At 33.8% G+C, this 27,996-nt stretch overlaps 2 protein-coding genes and 1 pseudogene across 2 annotated transcripts in view; 2 read left to right on the forward strand and 1 right to left on the reverse strand.

Annotated features, from left to right (window-relative positions):
• Window positions 1-519: 519 nt before the first annotated feature.
• Window positions 520-27,996, forward strand: part of LOC125681057 (uncharacterized) — a 30,950-nt gene continuing 3,473 nt past the window's right edge. Inside the window, exons 1-9 of the mRNA XM_056156131.1 lie at window positions 520-659; window positions 984-1,155; window positions 10,054-10,178; window positions 10,412-10,952; window positions 22,551-22,742; window positions 24,043-24,354; window positions 27,097-27,292; window positions 27,411-27,494; window positions 27,578-27,670. Coding sequence (XP_056012106.1) covers window positions 10,426-10,952; window positions 22,551-22,742; window positions 24,043-24,354; window positions 27,097-27,292; window positions 27,411-27,494; window positions 27,578-27,670 — 1,404 coding nt within the window. The 5' untranslated portion in view covers window positions 520-659; window positions 984-1,155; window positions 10,054-10,178; window positions 10,412-10,425. The remainder of the gene's footprint in view (window positions 660-983; window positions 1,156-10,053; window positions 10,179-10,411; window positions 10,953-22,550; window positions 22,743-24,042; window positions 24,355-27,096; window positions 27,293-27,410; window positions 27,495-27,577; window positions 27,671-27,996) is intronic.
• LOC125681054 (bifunctional 3'-5' exonuclease/ATP-dependent helicase WRN-like) lies at window positions 10,975-14,514 on the forward strand (annotated as a pseudogene).
• On the reverse strand, window positions 21,008-22,361 carry LOC130052087 (uncharacterized). The gene is made up of 2 exons (XM_056156133.1): window positions 21,849-22,361; window positions 21,008-21,236 (listed from the first exon to the last, which is right to left on the reverse strand). The coding sequence occupies exons 1-2, from the start codon at window positions 22,169-22,171 to the stop codon at window positions 21,032-21,034; spliced, it is 528 nt and encodes a 175-aa protein (XP_056012108.1). The 5' UTR covers window positions 22,172-22,361; the 3' UTR covers window positions 21,008-21,031.

Genomic DNA, 27,996 nt, shown 5'->3' on the forward strand with positions numbered 1-27,996 from the left:
TACGATACCAAACGAACTTAGTTCTTTGATGAATAATATGACATTTCTTTATAACCCGGCTTTTATAGTAAGTATTAAATGTGGTGCTATATAGCATTACAATGTTGTTGTTTTTTAAAATATAATCTTGTCACGAACAAAGACACTTTAAAATGTGAATATTTGATTGTATGTTACATGTAAGGCAATCTCTTTCTTTCAATTTGAGAATGCTCTGGAAACGGAATGATATGCATGATCTTGTTAGATACTGCAAATTCCTATTCATATAGCACCTGAAGTAACGTAAGATGACTGACGATTTTCCCTAGTAAACAAGATCAGTGCCTATAATAAGAAATGAATCAATGACTACTTGTTACTTTTATACTGCACTGGTTGATTTGGTTATTTTTTTTCTCTGAAAAACTCAAGAGAATATGTCTTTCCTTGTTACAGTTGGTATAGCCAAAATGATAGTTTTCTCTTCCTTGTTAAATTTGGGATAAGCATTATAACGCTAGTTTGACAACACAGAAGCTGAACTAGATTTCATTTTAAGATCAAGTAGAACTTCCGTGTGCTAAATCTGAACACACTATTCTTATACCATCTGCACACGCCTTAGATACAGTTTAAAGTCTGTGATCGTCTCTTTCTGTTGGGAGTTCCAGTTACAGGTTAGTAAACTATTCTTCTAAATTCACAATGGGATTACACATAGTCTACTGTATATAAAAAATAATTAAAGTTCTATGTTATATTGATGTGCTAATTTTGTTTTGTCGTCTCCCTAGATAAATACATAATAGAAAATGAATTCAGATGTTCACAAGATCTGAGAAAATGTCTGTATGTAGATGACAAGGAATAAAACAACTAATTTACATGCTATTTTGTTTAAAATAAATCCATTTAACCTTTGAATTTTATAATTAGAAATTGTGCAACATTGACTTAATTCACTTAGCTGAAATCAGGACTGAAACTCCACTTCATTTCAGAACGATAAATTTGATATCCAGTACATACCTTTAAACTGTGACATCGGGTGTTATCGTAGTATTCTGTCACGTGACTAGACAAACATAAACACTGGTGTCCATTGAAGATTTGTAACGACTGTGCAGTTGTTAGAAACATCACCTAATTTTAAAAATGGACGAAGATTGGTTGGTATATATTACATTTATTTCGACACTTTTGTCTTTTTCATGTATGATATTGATAAATCATTTCAATTAATGGGACGAAATCGTTACCTTTATCAATGATTACTTCCGGATAGGGTCACAAGTGTGACTGGCTTTTAAGTGTTATATGAAGATTTGTAATTATAGAAAATAGTTCGTATTCATGTATAAGTCTTGCTAATCAATATGATAAACTGTATATTACACGTAATAATGATCACATTGCTGATGTTTGTATAGACTGTACTTTCACTTTGATCATAGAGTACCCGCCCTAAACAATCTGACAATACTACTTTGCTTGATATAAATTGCTCAACATGAGAAAACGTATTGTGTTGTAGATTGATTGTGTTTTATCGCAAGTTTTATGGTCCTCTGATATCTTTATGAGATTCGCTTTGATATGAACAAGTAAAGATAACGAACTGCGATCAATACCGTAATTCCTATAAAGAGTACAAATTTAAGGGTAGAACAAACACGGACCCCCTGGAAATACCAGAGGTAGGGTCAGGTGCCTAGGAATAATATGTATCCCCTGTTGACCAGTCACACCCGTCGTACGGAAGAATGAGTTCTTAACAAAATAGTTTTAACAAAACGTTTATTCATACAAAATGACGACTAAAATGATGTGGGGGTTTTCTAGTTCGATATTGATGTCTGTTTTCTATTTTTACAATGCGTTGAATAAACTGTGATGAACTGGTACCAATATTTTTGATCTTCTTGATTATTTTTTGTTGCCACCGAGGGCATAGCGATTCACAAACATATCTTGTATTAATAGGGTTTTCGTTGATGGCGATGCAAAGAAATTTTTTGAGAGCATGATAGAAACATTGCATGAGAAACTTATTCAGATTAAGGGGAAAATTCAGGATTATTCCCCAGACGAACGAAACGAATGTGAGCAATGGGTGATGGTACTCAACTGTCCTTATACGACGGGAGAGATCGTGACTGGAATGCAACCTACACAAATCAAAGAAAAAACGGAAGATGTGTTCGATTTGCTTGAATCATTACAAAGGTAAGCACTTTTGAATTCAGTAGTAAATGCATTTTAAAGGGTCTCCGAAAGGGTTTCAATAAAAAGAATCAATCAGTACTCTATCTTCTCATTGATATGTTTCATATATTTAAGCTCTATAGAGAAATATAAAGCGTATCATGAAGCTCGAATTGAAGAAGAAGCTGTCAGCAAAGAGATAAGCAAGAACGAAAAACTCCAATTCCTAGTGGAACAACTGGATCGACAAATACAAACGTTTAAGACGGAAGAAGGGCGCCTGAAAGAAAAGGTTTCAACACTAGAATTACAAAAAGAAGGCCTCCTTACAAGGTAACCAACTGCAAAGAACATATGGCATGACAAACGTGCTTATATTGATTAAACATGCAATGCGAACATGAAGTTGTAGGCATTTCTACGGAAAATGCATAAATAAATTTTAATTCTTTATCGCCATTTAGATTGAGTGAAATGGCGGGTCTTAGAGTGGTCGACAACAACCCCAACATACAGGATCTGTCGGACACCAAAAGACCAATGAAATTGGCGGAAGCGTTCGGAGAATTGTACGATAATGAATGGACAGACGCATTGGAAGAACTACTGAAGAGGAATGTAGCTGAAAGAGAAGCTATCAATCGGCTAACAAGTACTTTAAAGGTGACACTTAGAGTAGAAAGAATGAGGAATCCAATCTCGTTATGATTTATTTAATCATATAATAGTAATTACTTGTATTACACACAAATACATTTATATTGATTGATTGCGGTTTTACGCCATTTTGGCAATATCTCATCCATTTTACGGCGGTAAAGACATTTATAAGTGAAAACAGTTATTCAATACGCATTTATTCAATCATGAAGAAGTCTCCTTTCTATTTTTGCATAAACAGGTATACAAATAATGAATCGATGTATACTCGCAGTTTGTTGTTCACGATTTGTATAGTCTTCAGTATTTTCTTTCTCTTTTTCTGTAAGGATGTTTTTGGAACGTGTCAACGTTTAGCAAAGGAGCAACGGACACAATTTCTCACAAGCATATCATTCTCTGAACTAGGTGTAGATGACAATGGCAAAGTAAGTGCCTGCATGGTATGATATTAAACAATGGAGGAAACATGTCAAAGAAAAGCATCATTTCATCTACGTGTATTATTTCATGGAGAGGCGGATCTTTATCAAGCATTTTTGTCATTTCGTGTTTTACAGTTCATATCGCAGTCCTTAGGAAAATCAATGAAAAATTTTCAGAAAGATAATGCCATGGAAATATACATATTTATCAAAAAGGTAATATAATTTATTGTCATTTGTTATGGAATTAGTTGATATGACTTTGATGAGCAGAGTTACCAGATAAATTTTCTTATATGGAGATCTCAAATTTCTTTGAAACAGTGATATTTTGTAGCTTTGTGCTCTTCAACTTGTATTTTTTCAGCACATAGATCAAAAGATTGGTATAGATGGCATGGATGATCAGATGAGGAAGTATGTGAACCGGTGCGCTGAATTGTCATGGCTGATGAACGTGCAAGATCCGCCCCTTCTGCTCCACTTTGATGCAATGGCAGGAGAGCAAGTCAACAAACTGCTTTTCAGTTGCTATACCAGAGCTGGAAGTATTGTAGAATATGTTGTATGGCCTGCAGTGATATATGAAAATGGAACAGTATATCGTAAAGGCGTACTGCAGCCAACTTGTTGGATATCACGTGATTTGACTGTAAACCGGTGTATTGCTGATTAAAATGAACCGATGTAGCACAATAATGATAACAAATTGCTCACATTAATAGTGGAACATTTTGATACTGTTATCATTTCAAATTAGATCTGATATCGTATTGGTATTGTTACTGTATCTTTTAAACATAATTGAATCGTATTGTTCTGACGTCGAATGCTGTCTGACGTGTTACATACTAATTGCTAGGCCGTTGTTTACGTTTGACTGTGGATTATTGCGTTTACCTGATCAAGATATAAGGGTGCTATCCGTCAACAGATGATACGTACGCCTTCTAGACATCCGATCCCACTTTTCTGGTTTCTGTGGTACACTCAATTTTGTATTCTTTATAGTATCTATGAGATTGATCACTGTTCATTATTTTCACTTTCTGTGCACATAAAAAAACATGAAAAGGTGAATATATTACAATTTAGTTTAAATCAAACCCAATTTACATAAAACATGCATATTTATGAATATGCATGCTGCACTACCTGATATACAGGTATTTCACTGACGTGGTGAACGCTTGTACTATCTGATATACAGGTATCGCCTGTGATCTCCACCATCTAACATTTTTTTTACATAACCAATGTTATTGTATTTGATATCTTTAAAACTTACAATGATAGCCATTTCCTCATGAATGCCTTGCCATTACAACCAATGGCGTAAGAATATAGATAATTATATATTGTAGTACGTCTATTTTAATAGATGGGAATTTCGACGAAAATAGAATTATGATATAGATATAAGACACGAACTTCATTTTTGATAATGCATGGGGGTGTAAATTGTGGCGCAAACGCATTGTATGATTTACGTCGGCGTGAAGCGTTACAGTTCATACTCTTATGTATTTTAATAATGTTTATTTCTTGAGTAAGAAATATATCAACACATCAATCAAGACATGTACAGTTTTTGTTGCTTTTTGTATAGTGGTAAATATAATTCAAGTATGACTTGTCAGGGGCAGGTTATTCGGGTCGTTGGTCATTGATAAAAAAAAATTATGACCTTGTTTGACACTTATATATAAGATTTGACTTTAATTCTGGGACATATTACACGAAGCGTAAAGTGAACAAACAAGGTTATCCTCGTATACTAATATGCCCCAGAATTAAATATAATTTAATGCAAAGGATAAAGTTACTAATCTTCGTCTATCAAAACGTACCTAAATTCTGAAAAATGCAAGTGAACTGAGTCGCGCAATGATTCGCTTAGCAATCATGACGAAGTATGTCTAGATAGATAGGTGTGAAAACAGCCATCTTAGAGCTTTCTACTGGGCCTATTTGTTAAAATATTGTAAACGACTAAACGCAGTTATTGAAGGTGAAGTTTTAAGTTTGTCATGACAGAAAATATGTGTAGGCTATGCATGTAATGCGTATTTTCCTACCCTTTGAAGATCGACTTTGAAGTCGCTCTGAAACTCCGAAGATTGAGAAAATCGGGAAATCACATTGTTAGGCCTACCCAAAATATGTCTTCAAATATATGAAAATACAATAATTTGCGCCTTTTAACTCTATGAATTTCTACTACATGAAAACTTACACTTGCATGCAACGGTATTGCTGATAACAGGAAAATGTGATTTCTTTCGTTTGAGGTACGAATTAGACAGAAATCAATTTCTACTTGGTGTAATAATGAATTACTTGCTCGGAATTACAAGGTTTTCATTCGAATACCTGTTTGAGTCACGTGTTTCTTTAGAACTGGTTTCATAGCAAGGCTTTATATGGGAATGCATAGGTGTTAAATACCAGTTTAGGACGACACGGGCAGCTAAGCACATGAGTTTAAATTTTATGAAATGCATTCTTTAGGATGTATGCTACACCAGAGAAATTTGATGTAGGTGAAAAGTGGAGGATATGTACAATATTTTGAAGTTGAAAATTTTCAAATTTACTTCATTTTGTCAAAAAAAAATAAAATACAATTTTAGTAGAGGGTAATCTGAAATTTTTTTTAAAACCCCTGCTGGACTCTAACCTGCAACCTACAGTTCAGCAGTCGGTATTCTAACCTACTGAGCTACTCGGCTAGGTAATTAAATGGAACAGGAAAAATCAAATATTGCTGATATCGATTTTTTCATTCATGTTTTTAAAGGAAGTCAGCCATTATGACGATGTAGAGTACTACCTTAAATAAATTTATTTAATCCAACTTTATGATACAGTGTATATGATATACAATTATGTATTTGTACATTTAAATTGCCCAGTATTAAGTAGTTGCAGCGTGTCGTTGCTAATTCCACTCAGTGTGTTATTCATTAGTATTCTACTTTCGTTAGAAACTAATGAATGGACTCAAAGGAGAAGTAACTAATCGCGATCCACATGTCAATGTGCCTGGCGTCATCTGACATACAGTGTACCATGTAAAATGTGACGTATGATTTGCTTTGTTGAAAGGCGGATCGAGCAATGAAGCAACCCCCCCCCCCTTTCCCAATGAGAAATGTATTTCAAAATTAATATGGCAATGTTTACTTGGTAAACCATTAATTCGAATATAATATCTTTGTTTTAATTTATTATTCGATCATCATACAGAGAAAGATGATTTACAACAGTGATTTGCGTAAAAGTAGGCTAGACTCTATAGGTCTTGTTTGACAGCGAGAAAAAATTTGTATGTTATACCGAAGTATCTTATTGTACATGTTGACTTTCTATTCCATAGAAGGCCCAAAACAGTGCTGAGATGTAAATTTAGAGAGGGATAAAATAGTTCCGACTATATTGGTTGTCAAGGGGGTGTGTCCCCATACTTAACCAGGTTATACAAAAATAACCTGGGTTCCTCAATTTGAATTTGACCATTCAGAGACTAGAATAAAAAAGAATCAAATTATATATATATGTTTAAGGAACGACTTTAATTATGGGGCATATCATATGAATATAACCTGGTTTGGGTCAGTTTACGCTTTATAATCCGCGAAGAGAGAGAGAGAAAGAAAGAGAGAGAGAGAGAGATGTTATAAAAATGTACATTTTAAATTGAATAATATCACATCATATGAGTGTTTAGTAATTTTGGTGCAAACTGTATCTCCCCCCCCCCCCCCCCCCCAAATTAATCCGTTCCGTGGTATACATTTTGACACTGGGTATTGTGTGTTACTTAATATTTACATATCAAATTATCATATAAAGGACATTTTGAATGAAAGTGATTTTGTCATCTGCATCATTTAGATAACAAACAGTACACAGCCGGTGTTCTCTATTTATATCATTGTGCCATTCAACCTCAACAACAATTTATGAGATGGGGTTCTGAAGCAAGAGATAGAAGATTTATGAATAGAGGCAATACTTGTTATCAAATAAAATTGTAAACAAACGTTATCTATCAAATGCTAGCTGATATGAAAAACTTTTTGATGCATTTGAAATGTCTTTTTTTTTTTGTAGACATTATTCACATGTTCGATTGTCTGGTATGTTTTATTACATTTGAGACATTTGCTAAATCCTAGGATAAGATCAAACCATAATTACAGGAAACTCGTTATTTTTTATAGCATGCTTTTTCAGATTCAGTTATTCAATTGTTTGAACTTAATCCAATACTTACAATATTCTAAGTGTGTCATTTGGATCGCTAAACGAACTCTAAAAAGTTCGCAATATAATTAACAATACAGGTTTCATCAATTATACCTAAATCTTTTCACAAAAGCTTATATGCACTTCTTCAACATCTGGGACTTTGTAAAAACCACATATTTCATAACCGTATGATAAAACAGTGTTGACATGTATCAGAGATGTAAAATTGTGTTTATGTATGAAATAAATGGGGTTTTTCTTCAAATGATTAGTAATGGAAAATAACGCTTTTCTCCTGTGTTCCGCGGGATGTGTCTTTTTCTGTATTTTGCGGAATTTGGCATTGCAATTAACCAGTGACCCAAGATAATTACAAATGTAAATCCGATGATTATATCTATAAAGGTACATTACCATAAAACCACGTCTTCTCTAATCACCCCATTCATGAAAATACATATTCATTAACATTTAGCCTCCACTCTTTAGTGCTAGTAGGGCGTTTAACAATTTTGTAAACTTTCAGTAGTTTCTGTTATAACAACAATGTCATCTGCATGCATTAAAAGGAATAAATATCAAGTGAATATCTATACGCGAGCAATGTTCCTTAATAAAGCTCATCTCAAAATCATGAACATATAAAGAAATCAAAATCGTTGATCGCGTTTGGCCTTGCATTAAACCTGTGTCATTACATAAATAATCACTCACAATTCCGTCGTATATCACACAACTTTTAGAATTATTGTATATTGATTTAATGATGTTGAACAACTTCCATTATACACCTTCATTGAATATCTTATACCATAGCCGAGATACGCCAATTGAATTAAAACCCATCTTAAAGTCGATGGAACAGCAATACAACCTCTTTTTACTACAAAGGACTTTGTTAATAAGTGATCATACAACAAATATTGCATACTCGTATATAGTATAAAGTCCCGCCCTAAAACTGAAGTGAGCATTGGTTAATATACTACATTATTCTTCCCATTTTAAATTCTATTTATTAATGTATTTTTATAAAATAATTTCTGAAGCAACTCACCAACGAACTGCCTCTATAATCACTAGTATCATTAATAATTAATTGATATTATCGTCTTTAAATGCTGCAGCAATACAGTCCAGGCCTCGGAGGAAATATATCATTAAACAACCTTTACAATATAGGTAATAGTATATCGCCTCATTTGATAAATGGCAAGCTGCGGGGGTGTTGGATATTACAGTTTCAACCAATTCCTCGTTATTCAAAACTAAATGTTAAAAATACTGGTAAAAATCGTTGTTACTGAAGGTGATCTGTACATTTTAAAACTTTTTATCCAACAATTTATGGAATTCTTTCGCATTATTTTAATCGTAATTTCTTGAAGCCTTTAGAACTGACGCTCTGACTTGAATTCTTGCCTATTAGCTGGTATTGTCCGTTCGTACGTTCCTTTACGTGGTTTTTGTTTCAGACTGTGTAAAGATCTAAGTAACATTTCCTTTTTAAATTTACAGCACTTATAGGTATGATTCCTTGGATGTATACCAATTAAGGTCAATGTATCTAGAAAAGAAATTCCAAAATTATTTGTGTAAAAGATTTCAGCTACCCCTCTACCAGACTAGCAGGGAAATATCTTGCAAAAAGTTTTTTCTCCGATGAGTTTTCAATTTTGAGAACAATACATTTTGTATTACTTCGCTCACAGTCTCTAAGTGAGTGGGGGGAAAATCTTGATTGGAACATAAAACGACATTCAAAGAAAGACATCAGTGGTGATCCTAAAATGAAGATGAGGTTAATTCATGCATGTCTAAAGGAAGACTTGGCAAGGTCAGTGAACATACCAACACCGGGTTAGAATAGGTCCTCAGTACCCTCTTGCTTGTCGTAAGAGGCGACTAAATGAGGCGCTCCTTCGAATGAGACCGCAAAAACATAAGTCCCTGTCACAGCAGGTGTGGCACGATAAAGATCCCTCCCTGCTCAATGGCCATAAACGCCGAGCATAGGCCTAAATTTTGCAGCCCTTCACCGGCAATGGTGACGTCTCCATGAATGAAATATTCTCGAGTGGGACGTTAAACAATATTCAATCATTCAATTAACCAACACCATGATTAAATCTAGACCAAGAATGTAAGACATGATGTATGTACAAAATCTGTTTCAAATGACATAAAGACGGAACCATGGTATTGGGCTGGGACAAACAAATACAATAATGAACGGAGTTTGAATTCGCCAACATCCCAAAATGGCAAAGTAAACACTAAGCAGATCCGGAACATCCCAGTTTTCAGTTTGAATGGGTTTTTGAAATGTGTTCACATCTGTCTTTGACCACTCTAACTCGCTATAATAGCCCGGGTAAAGATTCCATTTTGTTTGGGTAAATTTGGTAACCCTATCTGAAACTGTTCAGCTGTTTAAATATAGAACAGTGATTAACCTGTTTTGATATAGGAAGTTTAAATCCATGTTTAATATCGAATATAAATAGTATCTGCACATACCTTTTAGGTGATACAATATCTATAGTACCTGGTCCCGTGGAATAGAGATACTTGTATTTACATAATCCAAGATAAACGTTAAGACAGATTACATCTTAATCAACGACATGCTTGGGAAAAGAGAGCCGACAGGTTTGTTTTTTATTTGATTGCTATAACTTATATTTGTATTGATGTGTATAAATATCATACTGTATAAGGTTTGGAAGGTGTTTAAGTATCATTAGTCCTCTGAATAATCCAGGGGCGATTAATGTTAATTGTTAATTTCATATATAACGGATTTACGAGACATGTCATTGAACGTTGTAAAAGTGAAAGTAGACTTAAATGTAAATTTTCTCATTGCGCTTTTAACCTTATAGAAATATTATGAACTATGGCAAACCTTTTCAAAACTAAAAAGAAGGAGGTCTCGAGTGGCACAATTAAAGGAATCGACCACCTTGACGGACATTACAAAAAATTCGACGATAGCATTGCACCAGACGACAAAGCTGCCAATCCGGAAGATAATTTTACGGTAGTAGACAAAGAACATTTTGTGACATTTTCCGTCAGTGATAACGATCCGTGTTCACCGGAGAGACCGAACCATGGGTTACTCAAGACTTCAGCTCCAGACACCGTGACCGCACACACGCAACAACGTGTGCGTCATAAACAAACTGAAATCACGAATTCTACGTCACAAATCCCCAGCGTCACTGCATGTAATTCGTCAAATGAAGGTGAATTAATTCTCTGCAAACACTGTAAAACCAAACTAACGAGAGATGAACAACAGATGTTGAAGAATATTTCCACTCGGTGTGAAAATGATGGTGAGCAAAGTCAAGATAACTGGGTTCGCTCAGATAGAGGGAATGTGGAACATAAAGAAGTTCAAACGGATGAGATAAAAGAGTGAGTTATATTTAGATTACAGAGTGAGTTATATTTAGATAACAGAGTAAGTTATATTTAGATAACAGAGTGAGTTATATTTAGATAACAGAGTGAGTTATATTTAGATAACAGAGTGGGTTATATTTAGATAACAGAGTGAGTTATATTTAGATAACAGAGTGAGTTATATTTAGATTACAGAGTGAGTTATATTTAGATAACAAAGTGAGTTATATTTAGATAACAGAGTGAGTTATATTTAGATTACAGAGTGAGTTATATTTAGATAACAGAGTGAGTTATATTTAGATAACAGAGTGAGTTATATTTAGATAACAGAGTGAGTTATATTTAGAAAACAGAGTGAGTTGTATTTAGAAAACAGAGTGAGTTATACAATCCGAGGAAAACAATCTAATTAGAATTAGATGTTTGATCCGCTCGCGTACTCGCATACATAACATCTAACAACATCCCATGGAGGGTCACGTCAGAGGTCAAATTTATGTAAAAATATCGACCAATCATTGCGAAGACGGAAGAACCTTTTGTGACCAATGAGAATCAGTTGTACAAATTACGTTTGGTTGTTGAAGGAAAATGGCGGCGAAAGACAGTACAAGCGAGGCGATTGAAAACGTGCTGAAAAAATTTAATATCCAAAGTTTAAAACGCGAACAGCGACAGGTGTTACAGTGTCTGTTAGACCGGGTAGACTGTATGGCGGTCCTCCCGACTGGATTTGGAAAATCCCTGCCCTTCCAAATGTTAATCCCTGTCCAGAGAGAGATGGGCAGCAATATTGGGAAAATAATTGTGTGTTGCCCATTGATTTCCCTGATGCAGGACCAAGTGGCACGTTTACAGGAAATTTCAGATATGACAGCTGCATATAAAGGTTAGTGTGTTTACTATTGTTTTGAATATTGCGAAATCGAAATCAGTTGAATAGGTGATTTATAACTTAAGCGTTGTGGGAATCATATTGTGTAAATTAACTGACATTGAATATTCGATCTCATGTTTTTAAAAAAGAAAACTTAAACTTAAAGATTCTCGTATCATAGTTTAACATGTATTATTTATCAGGTTAATGTGCCCGAATGTTATTCACCCCATGTCTTATATCCTGCAATTTTCATAGCTTTTCAAAACTATTTGCAATGGCTTGATTAAGCTAGTATTAACTGAACTTCTAAAATCCAATGGCATAGCCCTAAAGTTGCATAATAATTTTGGAACATCTTTATACATAGTTGAAGTATTTTTCACAATGTGTTTTGTGGAGTACAATGATGAAATATTTTCACTCAGTAAAATTTATTTTCTATGCTCTTACAAATCCATCTGATAAAAGATATGAAATAGCTAAATCAAGCTGTTTCAAGTAGTTTTTGTTAGCCATACAGCTTTATAACTAAATCTATACAGATTGTGTTGAACCTGATTGTATTTGCACATGTGAAATCAATTAGAACAGGTATATTATAAAAATTAAAATATATCTTTGAAGGGTTCAGTGATGAAAGCGACAGAAAAATACTGGAAGGAACAGTAGACATAGTGCATGGCTCCCCAGAGGCATTAGTTGGCGACATAGAATGGAGAGAATCTATGCGTAATCTTGATGTCACTACTATTGTTATTGACGAGTTTCATACAATAGCAACATGGTAAATTCATTTTTGTTTTAAAGTCTAGTTGTAAATGACTAGTAAAGGTGATGTACACTATAAAGACCAATAATTCTTGATTGATTTGTACCATTAAAATTAAATTTGTCTTGAAGCATCCCCCCTAATGTTGGATCAATCTATGTACTTAGTACACTAAATTCTACCCTTTTCTTGATATTTGTGGAATTTCAGAATATTGTCTCCCTCCACCCCTCTGCATCAATTAATTTAATGATCATATTTAGTTTCCCTTCTGTGTTGACATTTATTATATATTATTTGCTAAGCATTTTCTGTTACCAGTAAACTTGCCATTGTTTTAAGACTTGACTTATGTACACATGATGTAGGGGAAAAAAACCATTCTCGAGTCAGGCATATTATTTGTTATCATTATGGCTGGAGAAGGGCAAAATGAGTTGTAAAGGTGACCCAAAAAGGTTTAAATTATAAAGAAATGATGTTACAATAAAATTAAATAAGATTGTCAACTGAAAGTTGCCTTAAAACTTAATTTTTTCTTCATATATTTGCTTTAACAGGGGTCAAAGTGAAAATGGCAAAGAGGCTTTTAGGAAATGGTTTGGACACGTTGGGGAGCTAAGGTCCATGTTTCCAGATGCAAATTTGTTGGCCTTGTCTGCAACATGCACGAAGAAAATTGCTAGACGTGTTAAAAAGTGTCTACATCTGGGTGATGGAACAGTGGAAATCATAATTTCTCCCTGACAAACCAAACATCAAAGTATCAGTGACTAAGGTATCAACCAATATAGAGAAGTCTATGTTTTGGATAATTGATCCACTTCAAGAATTACAAGAGAAATTTCCACGGGTAATAATTTACTGTACCTCAATTAATGATGCAGCAAAAGTTTACAATTACTTAATCGAAGAAGTGCCATCAAGTGTCCGAAATATTGAATTATACCACTCAGAAACAGAAGATCTTAAGAAAGAGTACATTGTTAATGAACTGAAAGACTTTAACAGTTCTCTTCGTATCCTGATTTCTACAAGTGCTTTAGGCATGGGAATAGATGACAAAGGATTCCACAGTGTGGTTTTATTTGGAGCTCAATCAAACTGCTCTGATCTTATACAGGAAATTGGAAGAGTAGGAAGAGACAACATGCCATCGGTTGCGTTAATTGTTTACAAGTCGTATCACCAACGATTAGCAGATGAATCTGTCAAGAAAATTCTTGTGACAAAGGAATGTCGTAGACTATGTCTTCTAGAAAACTTTTTGAATGACAAGGGAATACAAGAAATTAGAGAAAATATTTTGGGACATCACACTTGTTGCGATAATTGTGCAGCAAAATGTTCTTGCAATAAATGTGAACTACTGCCCATCGAAAAAATGTTCAATTTTGCTAATGTGTACTCTGCGCCAGACAGTGATAGTGACGAGACAGAGTATTATGATTCTTTTGATGAAGAAATACATGATTTGATAGAGTAATAAAATCTGAAGTTATACCAAAATAAATTATATGTGTGTTTCCTACTTTACTACCCCCAAAATTATGTAGGGTAAGTAGTTAAAACATTTAATTCAAAATCTTGGTTTTTGATATGCTTCCATGTCTATATACAAATACAATTACTTTTCAAATACTTTGACGATCAATAGTTGTCAAAATGTAGATCAGAAAACTTGAACACAAAAAGCAAAATATTTCCAGTTTGAAAATTATATATATATAAATATATCGATAAAATCTTGAGGGTTGGTAGAGAAAATGTTGTTAGGGTCGGTAAACCGGAAACACACATATTTTATTTTGGCTGTTGTGATATTTCCAATCACCATGATATCTAGTTTATATACAACTGAACTGTAGAATAAAAATGCATAAAATTTAAAGGTAATAAAGTCTATCTTGTTTTTTCAACTACATGAATGTTTGCATCACTAATTTAATGGACACCAATTATTACAGAATCATGAGCCATTCTAACAGCCTAGAGTTCACCAAATGTTTATGTCGAATATATTCTTTGTTATTGAATTATGAGAACTTGTTTTCCCAAAAAATATATATTTAATTAAGGAGGTACTCTACATCATCATAATGGCTGACTTTCTTTTAAAACTTGGATGAAAATATAAATATCAGCAATTTTTGTCAATTCATTTAAAACTTTCTCGCCTAGCTGAGTAGCTCAGTAGGTTATCACATTGACTGCTGAACTGTAGATCGCATGTTCTAGTCCAGCAGGGGTTCTAAATTTTTCTCAAGATTGCTTTCAACTAAAACTGCAAAATGAAATTTGAAAGTTTTCAATTTCAAAATATTGTACATATATCCCCCTTTTTTCATCAATATCAAATTTCTCTGGTGTAGCATACCTCCTTAAAAGTAAATGTTAGATCTGCTTGCATATATGTGTATACAAGTGGATCAACCATTATATTTTAATTACACAGAAGAAATCATGAACATGCAAAATACTAGTGCATCAGCTCCGACTGCGCGAAGTGTTTAATATACTAAAATAAGTGCACATAAGATATTCAGTTTCTTTTGACATCAAATTTCTTCATTATAATCTACATGTTACTCCAAGCACTATCTTTTTGTCTCTATTGAGATTCACCACTGACATATTAAATCACATAAAGTAACAATGACACTTGAACCATTTATTTTAGCTTAAATAACTTTTGCAATATGTTGTACAAGTTAACTGGTCACATCTGCACAATCTCTGCTGTCTGCACTGTGATGTATCACATTTATTAAAGCAAAACCGTGTTATATCTGTGCTTGACAAGCGATCAAAATACTCTTACGAATTGAGATAAGTTACAGAACCATTAAATATTAAGTCCCGGTGTATGATACTAGCGTGTGCATCGATAAGCCTGCTATACTTAAACATGCATCAAAGGAAAACTAAATTGTTTACTGTTACAATGGCTAATTATCTTTACACTAATCAATGATCACATTAAAAAATGTACTATACAGTAAAACATGCTTAAAAACAAATTCATGCTTAGTGTGACGTGCTATTTATTCCCCTATAAGAGGAAATTTGCGACAAGGTTTGGTTTTAATGAATTGTTCTTCACTGATTCTGTAAGTTTGTTACGACTTTGTTTCTATACGATAAATGATGTACAACAGGGTGATTGAACTTAGCATTGAAAGGAATAAACAGAAAGTTGCCATACAAAAGAACTGATAACATGCACAAACTTAGCACTGTGTCATATCAGTTTTCAATTTAAACATGTGGATCTCTTAGTCGCATGAAAGGTTGTCTTGGCTTATGTCGGTGTATCACAGTTGATAATCCAACAAATGAATTCTGGAAGGGGTTCCTATCCACTGTGAAACCTTGACACTTAAATGTACGCTTTGGAATGAGGGTCATCACATTTGCTTCCTGTAAATCTTTGAACACCTTTAATACATCACTCTTGTAACTGGGAATGTGATGGAAGCCCTTTCTCTTTCTGATCTCAGTAATGCTGTCAAAATGGCCGACTAAGTTTATTAAATGAGGATATGCCTTTGAGTGAGCAAGGATACTTTCCTTTGTTTTGTGACCAGAGCAGGCAATTTTACTATCTCTATTCAACATCTCAAGGTATTCATCTAAGGAAACATTGTTGTTCTTTCCTCCTTGCAATTGACAAAGCGATTGGCAATTAGGCGTTCCTTTTGATTATCACAGAGAATGCCAGATGTTAGAGATGTTAAATGAATAGAACCAATAGCGTATTTCACTTTGTTAGTGAGATGGTATACAGGTAGTTCATATTTTGCGGATCGCACAGCCCTCTCGCCATCCCCCATGTCCACAGAAGTATCCAAATTCTTGTGCAAAATTACAAGTTTGAAAAGCATCATCAGGTAATCCTGCATTTGGTCTTGGTTTTTATTTTTTGGTTTTTTCGATGGTTTGGCAATATGAACATCATGGATTTTTTGTTCATGAGTTTGCAACATGCGCATAGGTTTTATCACAGTGGTGGCACTTAAATCTCCCTTCCTCTCGTGTTGATGTCCAATAGTTTTCAGGATGCTGTGGATCACACACAATATCTCGAACATTTTGGAATATGTCATTAGTGTTGTCAAAGAAATGTTTCCTCAAAATGTTTTCACTCACTGAATCAATGTACTCTATCTTTTCTCTGTTTGACAATACTGCAAAGTTGGACGGCAGATCTATTTCTTGGTCAATGTCTGAAACACCCATGTGATGTAGAAAAAGCAGCAAACAGATTGCATCCAGGATCACATAATACAACATCTTGTATGCTCGGTATGCATTATACACGTGCCCTTTGGCATTTCGCATGTTCAGGAAATTTCTGCAATTCATACACAAGAAGTTTTTACATACTATTCAAAATTTACAAAACCGTTAAATAAATGAAGTACACACAAAATATAAGTTTCTTATAAAAGTATACATACCTGTAATAGTATACTGTGCCTCGGTCCATAGCACTATTGGTTGAATAAGTGAGCTTGTGTATGGCCTACAATTACATATTAATATTGCAATCAAATCATAAAGAAGTTAGTACCAAAGCACTAATCTCAAATATTTCAAGTACAAACACAAAATTTATATAAGGATATGGATTTGTGCATGTTAGCTACTGATAAGAAATTTCAGGTCAGAACTCTTTGCACATATATCAGGAAGTTTCTTTACATATTGTAAATCAGAAAAACATGCATTTTCATCAATGATACCTCTAGGAAATTCATCAATCTGTGAAAGTCTTCAATTTTTGAGACAAAGCCTTGAAGTCTTTGAAGCTGTCTTTCAGCATTATTCATGGCCTTTTGGGCTGCTTGCACCCGTTCATCAGTTAACCTATCGTCTAATAATAAAAAAATAATTAATTCACACTTGAATTGTTTATTGGATATCATGATTCTAGAAATTGACGATTGCCCAAACATTTTTCACAGACTGCATATATTGGAATTTTAAATTACTATTTTGCCAAAATGAAGATCAACACTTGCATTACACACATGTGCACACTATTACATCTCTTTGGTATAATGTATTATAAATTAGAGATCCCACACACACCCCTAAATCCATATGAGAAAACAAACCTCCAAAAAATACAGAGTCCACAACTTGTCCATCCCTGCAAGGAACATATGTAGACAAGGTCTTCAAAAGACGTATCAATTCTGGTGTCTTATTTTCATTGCAGTCGAAAAGACCAAGTGGGTACTGAATAAAAAAATAATTTAAGATCATATGCAAAATTCTGTAATTAATCAATGATAATATTCTCTAATTAATCAAAGATAATATATACTATTACATAAAGTACATGGTACACACCTTTCAACAATAATTATAAATTTCAGTAAAATGAAGAATTAGAAATAGAAGAAAACTCATGACTTACTTGTTTAGTTTTGTTTCCTGCACAGTAGGAATATTTATGCTCTAAATGTTTTGGATAAATTTTTCCATATTCTTTCTGCAAGTTGGGATGATTTTCAATGACAGAAGTGGAGAAGAGAAATGTTAGTTCCTTCATTAGTTTCTGTTGGTCTTCAATGGATGGAAGAAAAGTTGAAATTTCAATTTCATGGGAAGGAGGACTGTGGGAGCTGTGTTCAATTGGAATTACTCTGTCCAGGATGGCATAAACGTGAAAGAGATGAAGAGAGAGAGTTTTCCTGTCAGACGTTCTATACGATGGAAGGATGTTTTTGTCCCAGTTGTCCCCAATTATTTGGTATTTTACATTTCCTCCTTCAACCCAAGAATCACGGATTTCTAAAATTTCTTTGTCCAGTATTTTTTGCCAGTCACAAAGTTTTCTCTTCAAAGTCAATGGGTGGACAGTCAACCCTATATGTGACAGTCGTTCAATGTCCTAAAATTAAGATTTAAATATTCTCAATATCAAGTTTTACTGTACAGATTGGAATGCCACATTAATTCTAATAAAGAGTTATGTTTACAGGAAATAAATATTACATATATTTTGCATAAACAAAATGAAAATTTACCCACTGTGTACATCCACCATGATTTAGCAGAAATCCATTCATGTACTGCAAAACTGTCATCTCTTGGCTTCTTCCATGTAGTGCAATACCGACAGTTTGTAGGGCATGGAGAAATGGTTTGCTTCCAATAACAGGTGGCATGTCTGAAACGGTAGCTGTAATGATTGACAGTAGTGCTGGGCACATTGTTTCAAGTTGTTTGTGTAAATTTTCCCACCGGAAACTGAAAAATCTGCATTGCTTTTCTTTTGTAGAAGACTGCCCGATCCCCTCTTACAAATTGCTTTACATTCCTCCTGCACAATCTTTTGAGAGCCGCGTACCAATTCCAATGGACTAGACTTCCGCAGAATGTCAACTATGACAGTTTCTGTATTTCCTCCTCTTGCTATAGCTTTGCATATCTGTTGGTGGGTGTCCTCTTTGATGATTGACGACTTTCTCCCACTTGGATAGTGCAGTACAACCTAGCATTTAAAACATAAAAGATATTACCTAAAAATGCATTACCTACAAATTATACAGACATGTGCGTATATCTAATATGTTACAAAGAAATATATTTAACGATTTAGTGTTTGATCTCAATGTTGTTAACAGCAACAAATCTATATAGTTTTAGACTTATTTGATAGAAAATTACTGCTTAAGCACTTAATGTCAAATTCTTGAGAACACGTTGGACCTCTCTACCCCCCCCCCTCCCCTTGTAAAACTTTATTTTAAACTATATTTATTTCAAAAACATAAGAAAATGATTACACATATCATTTGAATAGTTGAGATCAAAATCAAGTGCAGATGCACTTATATCAATTCTACTTCCATTAAAACTTTGATTCCATATTTTACCCCATGATTTGAACGACCTTGAACCTACACTATATCAGGAAATTTTCACAAAGTTTTATCTTTCCAGACCCAGTGCTTCTTCAGTTGCGAACCCTAGTCATATATGAATCTGTACAAAGAACTGCATACATACTATCACTAATCATGGCCAGTGGTCTTTGATACGGAAATTGTTAAATGTTATATATATTTAATGTCAAAATGGAGCCCCCTCCCTCATGATTTGAAGAAACTGCAATATGCAGATGGTCTTGTTGGACTCAATGTATTATCAGAAAATCTCACTTGAGCTTTCAGCTGAGCTTAATAGTCAACAGATGGACAAACAGACAAAAAGTTATCAGAAAAACTTACTTGACCTTTTGTTTCAAGTAAGCTAAGAAAAACCCCACATTGGCAGAGAAACATAGTGTTAAAATCAACTCAAAGATAAATGAATTGGTTAGTCATTTACAATTCTATAGCTAAGCATGCACAACAGACCTACAGTTTGGGGTAATTACTGATAAATCCAAACCTCAAACAAATTGTAGTGTTGGAGATATCTTTTTAACATATGAATTTTCTGAAACCTATAAATTTCATATATGTATCTAAATCTCAAGGAACTTGAAATGTACCCTGTGAACAGAGACTACAATCGATGAACACAGTGATTTTTCTACATTTTTTACAAGGGTCCTGTGGCTTTCAAACTGGGAAAAATTGTCGACATTTCAGTCAAATTCAATTTTATCGTAAATAAGTTTTAAAATCATATCAAACATTATATTATCTTTATTTTACTAATCTAATTTTCTTTAACCTTCTAAAATTTTCAACTATTCTATCCAAATCATCATTCCCATAACTCTTTGTTAAGTTTCACATATAGAATGTTTATTTTTTTCAAATACGTTTTCCTTTCACAATTTTATTATTGGGAAAAATGTAAGCTAAATTGGGAAAGAATTGGCAATTTTTAGGAGGGGAGAGGGCCGAAATTCTGACCCAAAATGGGCCTTAAAAAAATCACTGGAACAGAAAATTCAAAACAAACGTTGAAACAAATCAAAAGAAAAAGGAAAACAAAATTAACAATTTTCAACAATTTTAACATTGCACCTCTACTTTTCCATCAAAAGAGCATTTGTCTGATTTTGGTTTGCTCTCTTTGTCACTGAATAAGGATCTCCTTGAAGATTTTGGAACTGTATCTGTCACAATGACGTACATATATATGTATTAAAATGCAAAAGACCAATCAATACCTTTCATGATTTTAAGCCTTAAAAGTCTAATTATCATTCTTGATACATTTTAAGACTTTGGTATAAATGTAAACATACCTGGTCTCTCTGTCTTTGGTGCAATAGAGACAACACTGTATCCAGTGTCTGGGACCTGTTAACATACACAAAAATTGCAAATACCTTAACAGCATACCAAAAACATACACATACATGTACTGTCAATATTTTTTTAATGATTGACTAAACATTATCTTTCATATGAGTTAATGTACCTGTAAAGGTTTCTTCCAGGATTCTTCTCCAAGCAACAGGGGTGGTTATGATCCTGTGATGCTGCCTACGATAAAGGGGGCAAGAGGATTTAGTTTTTGAGGTGTCACTCTTCGAATCGGTACTAACATAGTAGATGTCTCTGTCTCCTCTGAGGCTTTCGAGCGTTTCCCAATTCCCAAAACTCCTGGACTTCTAATTTCTCTTTTCTTAATGACTGTTTTTGATGGTGAGGGCACAGTAACACTATATCTGCAAAGTTTTCATAAGTTTTATAGGTTTAACATGACCCATAACATGAAATGAGTATATATAGAATATGAGTATATATACTTATGATAAGATACTTCCATTGATCATGAAATTCAAGCTAGATATGAAAAGAAATAAGGTAATTTTCATTACAGCATTTTTTGTATGTATGTGGACAATTCTCTTTAGAAACATATCTTACCAAAATGTACCAATTAAATTTATCTAGTATATATAAATTTCATATATTTTTCAATCTGAGTTGCAGGTAATAAATGTTGAGTCCATGGGATTCGCGGAAACACAGAATAAAAACACCAATAAATATACACTAATTTATCAATATTTTTTTTTTACAGGATTTCAGTTCATCCATCTTGAATAACTACAGTACACCAAAATAAATGACGCGACGGTACATTCATTTTCCTGTAGGTACTCCTACTAGAGTATAGAGCTTTTATTTACTGGTACAACTAAGAATCCCAGAAATCCTTATTTCTTGCTGCTTCTTGCTACATCTGATCTTAACATTGATCAGCTGTTGATACCGGTGTTCAGGCTTCACATCATGTGACATTTAAGCAATAACTCTCCTTATTATACACTAACCTTGACATGGTTGATCGTATGTTACTTGTAAATCTCTCCCTTGCCTCCATCGCCTCTTTTTCCAATTTGCGCACCCTGTCCATGGCCCGAAAACATTTCTGACATACACCCGCGTCACCAGGAAAACAAGTCTCTTTCTTCACATCACACCCGTTCAGTAACGTTTCCAATCTTTCACGTGTTAATCTTAATTTTTTATCCAAACACTTTTGAACTTTTATGCTGCCTAATTCATCTACAAACTTTGTAACAAACGAAAACCCGCACACAACAAAAATGTTTCCAAGCGAATAGCATTTGACAGGCGTAATGCGCACCGCCATTGTCTTGGTTCGGATCACGTTTTTCTTTTTTTACATTCGGAACCACTCTAGACTTATTCCCTTCGACGAGCATTTAAAGAGTTTGCCAGATGTGATTTCATTGATCAATTGAATTTGACCTCTGACGTGACCCTCCATGGGATGTTGTTAGATGTTATGTATGCGAGTACGCGAGCGGATCAAACATCTAATTTTAATTAGATTGCGAGGAAAATGTAAATTATTCTTTATAAGTGTAATGAGGACAGACATTCTAAATCTGTAAGAACAAAATTAACCAATAATAACATATTTGTTAGAGGAGAACGAACGCAAAGTTTGGATTTCGTGAATGCACAGTAAATTGGTATATTTTCTCTTGTGTATGTTTTCTAAATAGATTGCAAGAAATAGATTCCTTGTTTGAGACCCTCCAAAGCTGCTACAAGAAATTCACTGGAAAAAACAGCGTTATGCAGTCTAGTGCAAAGTTTTATGGTAGTATTCACGACAACATAAAAGAGGCACTTCTACAGATATATGAAATCGAGGAGTATGCTGAAAAAACGAGAAAACGATATCCCAAAGAAAAGTAAGTAGAGGGTGACTACACGTACCTGTAGCGCAGTTCTACCTAGTACATGTATGACATCATCAGTTCAATTGCTAGCAACAACTTTTTCTACCTCCTTTGAAGAGTTCCAATTTTTTTTCAGTTTTGGGGAAAATACAGACATGTTTGAAAGTTTCTTTACTGCAGAGTATTCATTGATACTTCTTTACCAACATGATGCACCTAGGGCATTTTCTTTCTCAATGTGTGAAAAAGTTGAAATTATTTATGAGAGTATCTATACGGGAAAGCTCTGAAAACAAATACCCAATTAAACACTAATCATTTCATCAACTTTATTCAGTTTGTAATGTTGCTAGTTTTACATATTTTGCATATTTATTCACATTTTGTACAGAAAGAATTAAAAACAGAGAGGTTTAATTTTTTTGTAGCAAGTGAATAAAATTACATATCACTAAAACAATAGTAATACTATACTCTGTGTAACATTCATTTTGGTATAATTTCATTTCAAAAGTTTATGACTTTGATATTTTTCATATCCCTCTTGCATACATGTAGCTATATGATCCTTAGATGAATTTGACTCCAGTCTTTGGCACTCTGTTTTTCCTTTTAGTTCTTACAAGTTTATTGTTATTTCGGATTTCCAATTTTTCGGCTTGAGCATCACTGAAGAGACATTATTTGTCGAAATGCGTATCTGGTGCATCAAAATTGGTACCGTATAAGTTTTACATCTTTATAAATTGAAATGATAGCCATTTTATCTAGAAATGTGCTGCAGTTGTAAACAATGCGCGTATGAATCCCGAGATTTAATGGTTAGTCTATTTTAACGACTGGGAATTCCGACAGAAATGAAAGTGGAATATAAATACTAGTATAATAAACTAATTTTGAAAATAAATGAGGGTATGAAATGCGACACTTCACAAGTCACGTGTATTTATTAAATGTGCATTATACACGTACAATAAGTTATTCCTATCTAATTGTATTATACACGTACATTACAGTTATTCCTATCTAATTGTATTATACACGTACATTACAGTTATTCTTTTCTAATTGTATTATACACGTACAATAAAGTTATTCCTATCTAATTGTATTATACACGTACACTAAAGTTATTCTTATCTAACTGTATTATACACGTACAATAAAGTTATTCGTATCTAATTGTATTATACACGTACAATAAAGTTATTCGTATCTAATTGTATTATACACGTACATTAAAGTTATTCGTTTCTAATTGTATTATACATGTACAATAAAAAATTTCTTATCTAATTAATTTAATACTCAGGAAGATAGAAAAAGAAGACAAGAAATTTAGGAGACAGGCAAATGTGCAAGACATTGCAGATGGGGGAATGGCGTCCGACATGCAGATTAAATTTGATCAACAGAAGACGGAGATAACTAATGTCACTCTGCAGAGGGACGGACTGATGTCTACTCTAGGGGAACATACAAAACGCCACCGAGAACTAGAGCAGAAGATTGCCAAACTAGAAAATGAAAAAGAGTCTCTACTTACCAGGCATACAAAACTCCACCGAGAACTCGAACAGAAGATTGTCAAACTAGAAAATGAAAAAGAGTCTCTACTTACCAGGCATGGAATATTATAATTATTACAACTTACCAGGCATTGAATATTATAACTATTATAACCTACCAGGCATTGAATATTATACCTACTAGAACTTACCAGGCATTGAATATTATAACTACTAGAACTTACCAAGCATGGAATATTATAACTACTAGAACTTACCAGGCATTGAATATTATAACTACTAGAACTTACCAGGCATGAAATATTATAACTATTATAACCTACCAGGCATTGAATATTATAACTATTCGAACTTACCAGGCATTGAATATTATAGCTACTAGAACTTACCAGGCATTGAATATTATAACTACTAGAACTTATCAGCCATTAAATATTATAACTATTAGAACTTACCAGGTATTGAATATTATAACTACTAGAACTTACCAGGCATGGAATATTATAACTATTATAACCTACCAGGCATTGAATATTATAACTACTAGAACTTACCAGGCATTGAATATTATAACTACTAGAACTTACCAGGCATTGAATATTATAACTACTAGAACTTACCAGGCATTGAATATTATAACTACTAGAACTTACCAGCCATTAAATATTAAAACTACTAGAACCTACCAGGCATTGAATATTATAACTACTAGAACTTACCAGGCATTGAATAGTATACCTACTAGAACTTACCAGGCATTGAATATTATAACTACTAGAACTTACCAGGCATTGAATATTATAACTACTAGAACTTACCAGCCATTGAATATTATACCTACTAGAACTTACCAGGCATTGAATATTATAACTACTAAAACTTATCAGGCATTGAATATTATAACTATTAGAACTTACCAGGCATGGAATATTTTAACTACTAGAACTTACCAGGCATGGAATATTATACATACTAGAACTTACCAGGCATTGAATATTATACATACTAGAACTTACCAGGCATTGAATATTATACATACTAGAACTTACCAGGCATTGAATATTATAACTACTAGAACTTACCAGGCATTGAATATTATAACTACTAGAACTTACCAGGCATTGAATATTATAACTACTAGAACTTACCAGGCATTGAATATTATAACTACTAGAACTTACCAGGCATGGAATATTATAACTACTAGAACTTACCAGGCATGGCATATTATAACTACTAGAACTTACCAGGCATGGAATATTATAACTACTAGAACTTACCAGGCATGGAATATTATAACTATTATAACCTACCAGGCATTGAATATTATAACTACTAGAACTTACCAGGCATTGAATATTATAACTACTAGAACTTACCAGGCATGAAATATTATAACTACTAGAACTTACCAGGCATTGAATATTTTAACTACTAGAACTTACCAGCCATTAAATATTAAAACTACTAGAACCTACCAGGCATTGAATATTATAACTACTAGAACTTACCAGGCATTGAATAGTATACCTACTAGAACTTACCAGGCATTGAATATTATAACTACTAGACCTTACCAGGCATGGAATATAATAACTACTAGAATTTACCAGCCATTGAATATTATACCTACTAGAACTTACCAGGCATTGAATATTATAACTACTAAAACTTACCAGGCATTGAATATTATAACTATTAGAACTTACCAGGCATGGAATATTTTAACTACTAGAACTTACCAGGCATTGAATATTATACATACTAGAACTTACCAGGCATTGAATATTATACCTACTAGAACTTACCAGGCATTGAATATTATAACTACTAAAACTTACCAGGCATTGAATATTATAACTACTAGAACTTACCAGGCATGGAATATTTTAACTACTAGAACTTACCAGGCATTGAATATTATACATACTAGAACTTACCAGGCATTGAATATTATACATACTAGAACTTACCAGGCATGGAATATTATAACTACTAGAACTTACCAGGCATTGAATATTATAACTACTAGAACTTACCAGGCATTGAATATTATAACTACTAGAACTTACCAGGCATGGAATATTATGACTACTAGACATAACGAGTTATGAGATTGATCACCGTTCGCTATCTTCACCTTTCGAATCTCAGCATGCCTTACAGGGCTTCAGAGTTTGTCAATCGTATGGTGGTCGTTATAATGATCTTATTTGAGAATACAGTTTGACGTTACTGTGTGTCCTGTTCTTCATCTGATTTATATTTATATACTTTACTAAACATAGACATTAACGGCAAACTAACAACTCATATTTATGACAACTGGGATTACTTCAGTTTCTCCATCGTCAGCTCTCTATGTAGCACCATTCTATTATCGCCTGTATATGGCTTTGATTCGATAGGCGAGAGCGTATGATTAATTCTTAAACCGAGGCAGGGTACTAAGAAATGAATTTTTACCGGGGTCTTATCAGTCGTGTTTAAAGTCAGCATTCCGCAGATTCTATCGTCATTATAATGATCTAATTTGCAAATACAACCTGTCATTAGGTTGAAAGCTGTTTGACGTGTTTCATACCGATTCTTAGGCAGTTCTTGGTACACTGATTTTGACTACGGATTACTCCGTTTACCTGATTAAAATATAGGATTCGCGGCGGGTGTGACCGGTCGACAGGGGATGCTTATTTCTCCTATGCACCCGATCGGGACCCGTGTTTGCCCTAATCTTGATTTTGCATTCTTGGGATTAATGAAATATGATTATTTGAGTTATCATTTAGTTAATCTAATATTAAAAGACAAACAATACCTGATATCTTTATCACTAGATTGAGCACCATCGCAGGATCCCGATTAAGAGATGGAAATCCGTCCATCACAGACTTAAGCGATGACAACAGACCTATCGCGATAGCAGAGAAATTTTCTGAACTCTACGACAACGAGTGGACTGACGCCTTTGAAAACCTGAAAGACAGCAGAACTGAGGAAGACATAATCCAACTGTTACTTGATATACTAAGGGTACTGAGAAAACAAATCAGGCATAGTTCTATTTGTCTTGCGTTATGTCACTTTTTATAGTATTAAACTCACTCAGCAAGCATGAATTTAACATAATACCATTGTAACCTCTCTGTAGGAAACATATACTAGCTGTGGAAAAATAAGCGAACACCAAGCACAGCGTTTGCAGCAATTTGGTATAGACATTGAAGGAAATGAGGTATGCTTTATAGAAAGAGTAATCTTTGTCGTTTTTATTTGAAAAACCTTTATATAACAAAATCCTATGTATTCATACACAAGGGGGATGTTGCGAAATTAAATGCCGAGCAGGAGAGAAAAGTAAAGGAGGCCCAGTTGGTGTTCAGTGCTGCCGCTGTTGCTCGAGTCCAGAAGGTATGTCATTACGTGTGTCGAAAGAGGAATATTATATCATAAGACATTATTATATTATATGATATTATTTCAACAAACGATGGGATGAAGACTTTAATCTTTGAGTAAGCTTTAACATTTAGGAAACTTCAGTACTAACTCTGCATGTAGTGAAATATATTTTCGTTTACCTTAATCTTATTACAGGTAGGTTATCATTAATTCACTGAATTTGTTCACAGTAAGAATGGCGTCAGATCCTTACACGACTAGTAAGATAGCCTAATGTGAGCTTCTAAAGAAAACAAGATATCGAATATTTAATTTTCTACAAAGACCTACTTTGT

Source organism: Ostrea edulis, chromosome 2 (assembly GCF_947568905.1).
Source record: "Ostrea edulis chromosome 2, xbOstEdul1.1, whole genome shotgun sequence".
Lineage (NCBI taxonomy): Eukaryota > Metazoa > Mollusca > Bivalvia > Ostreida > Ostreidae > Ostrea > Ostrea edulis.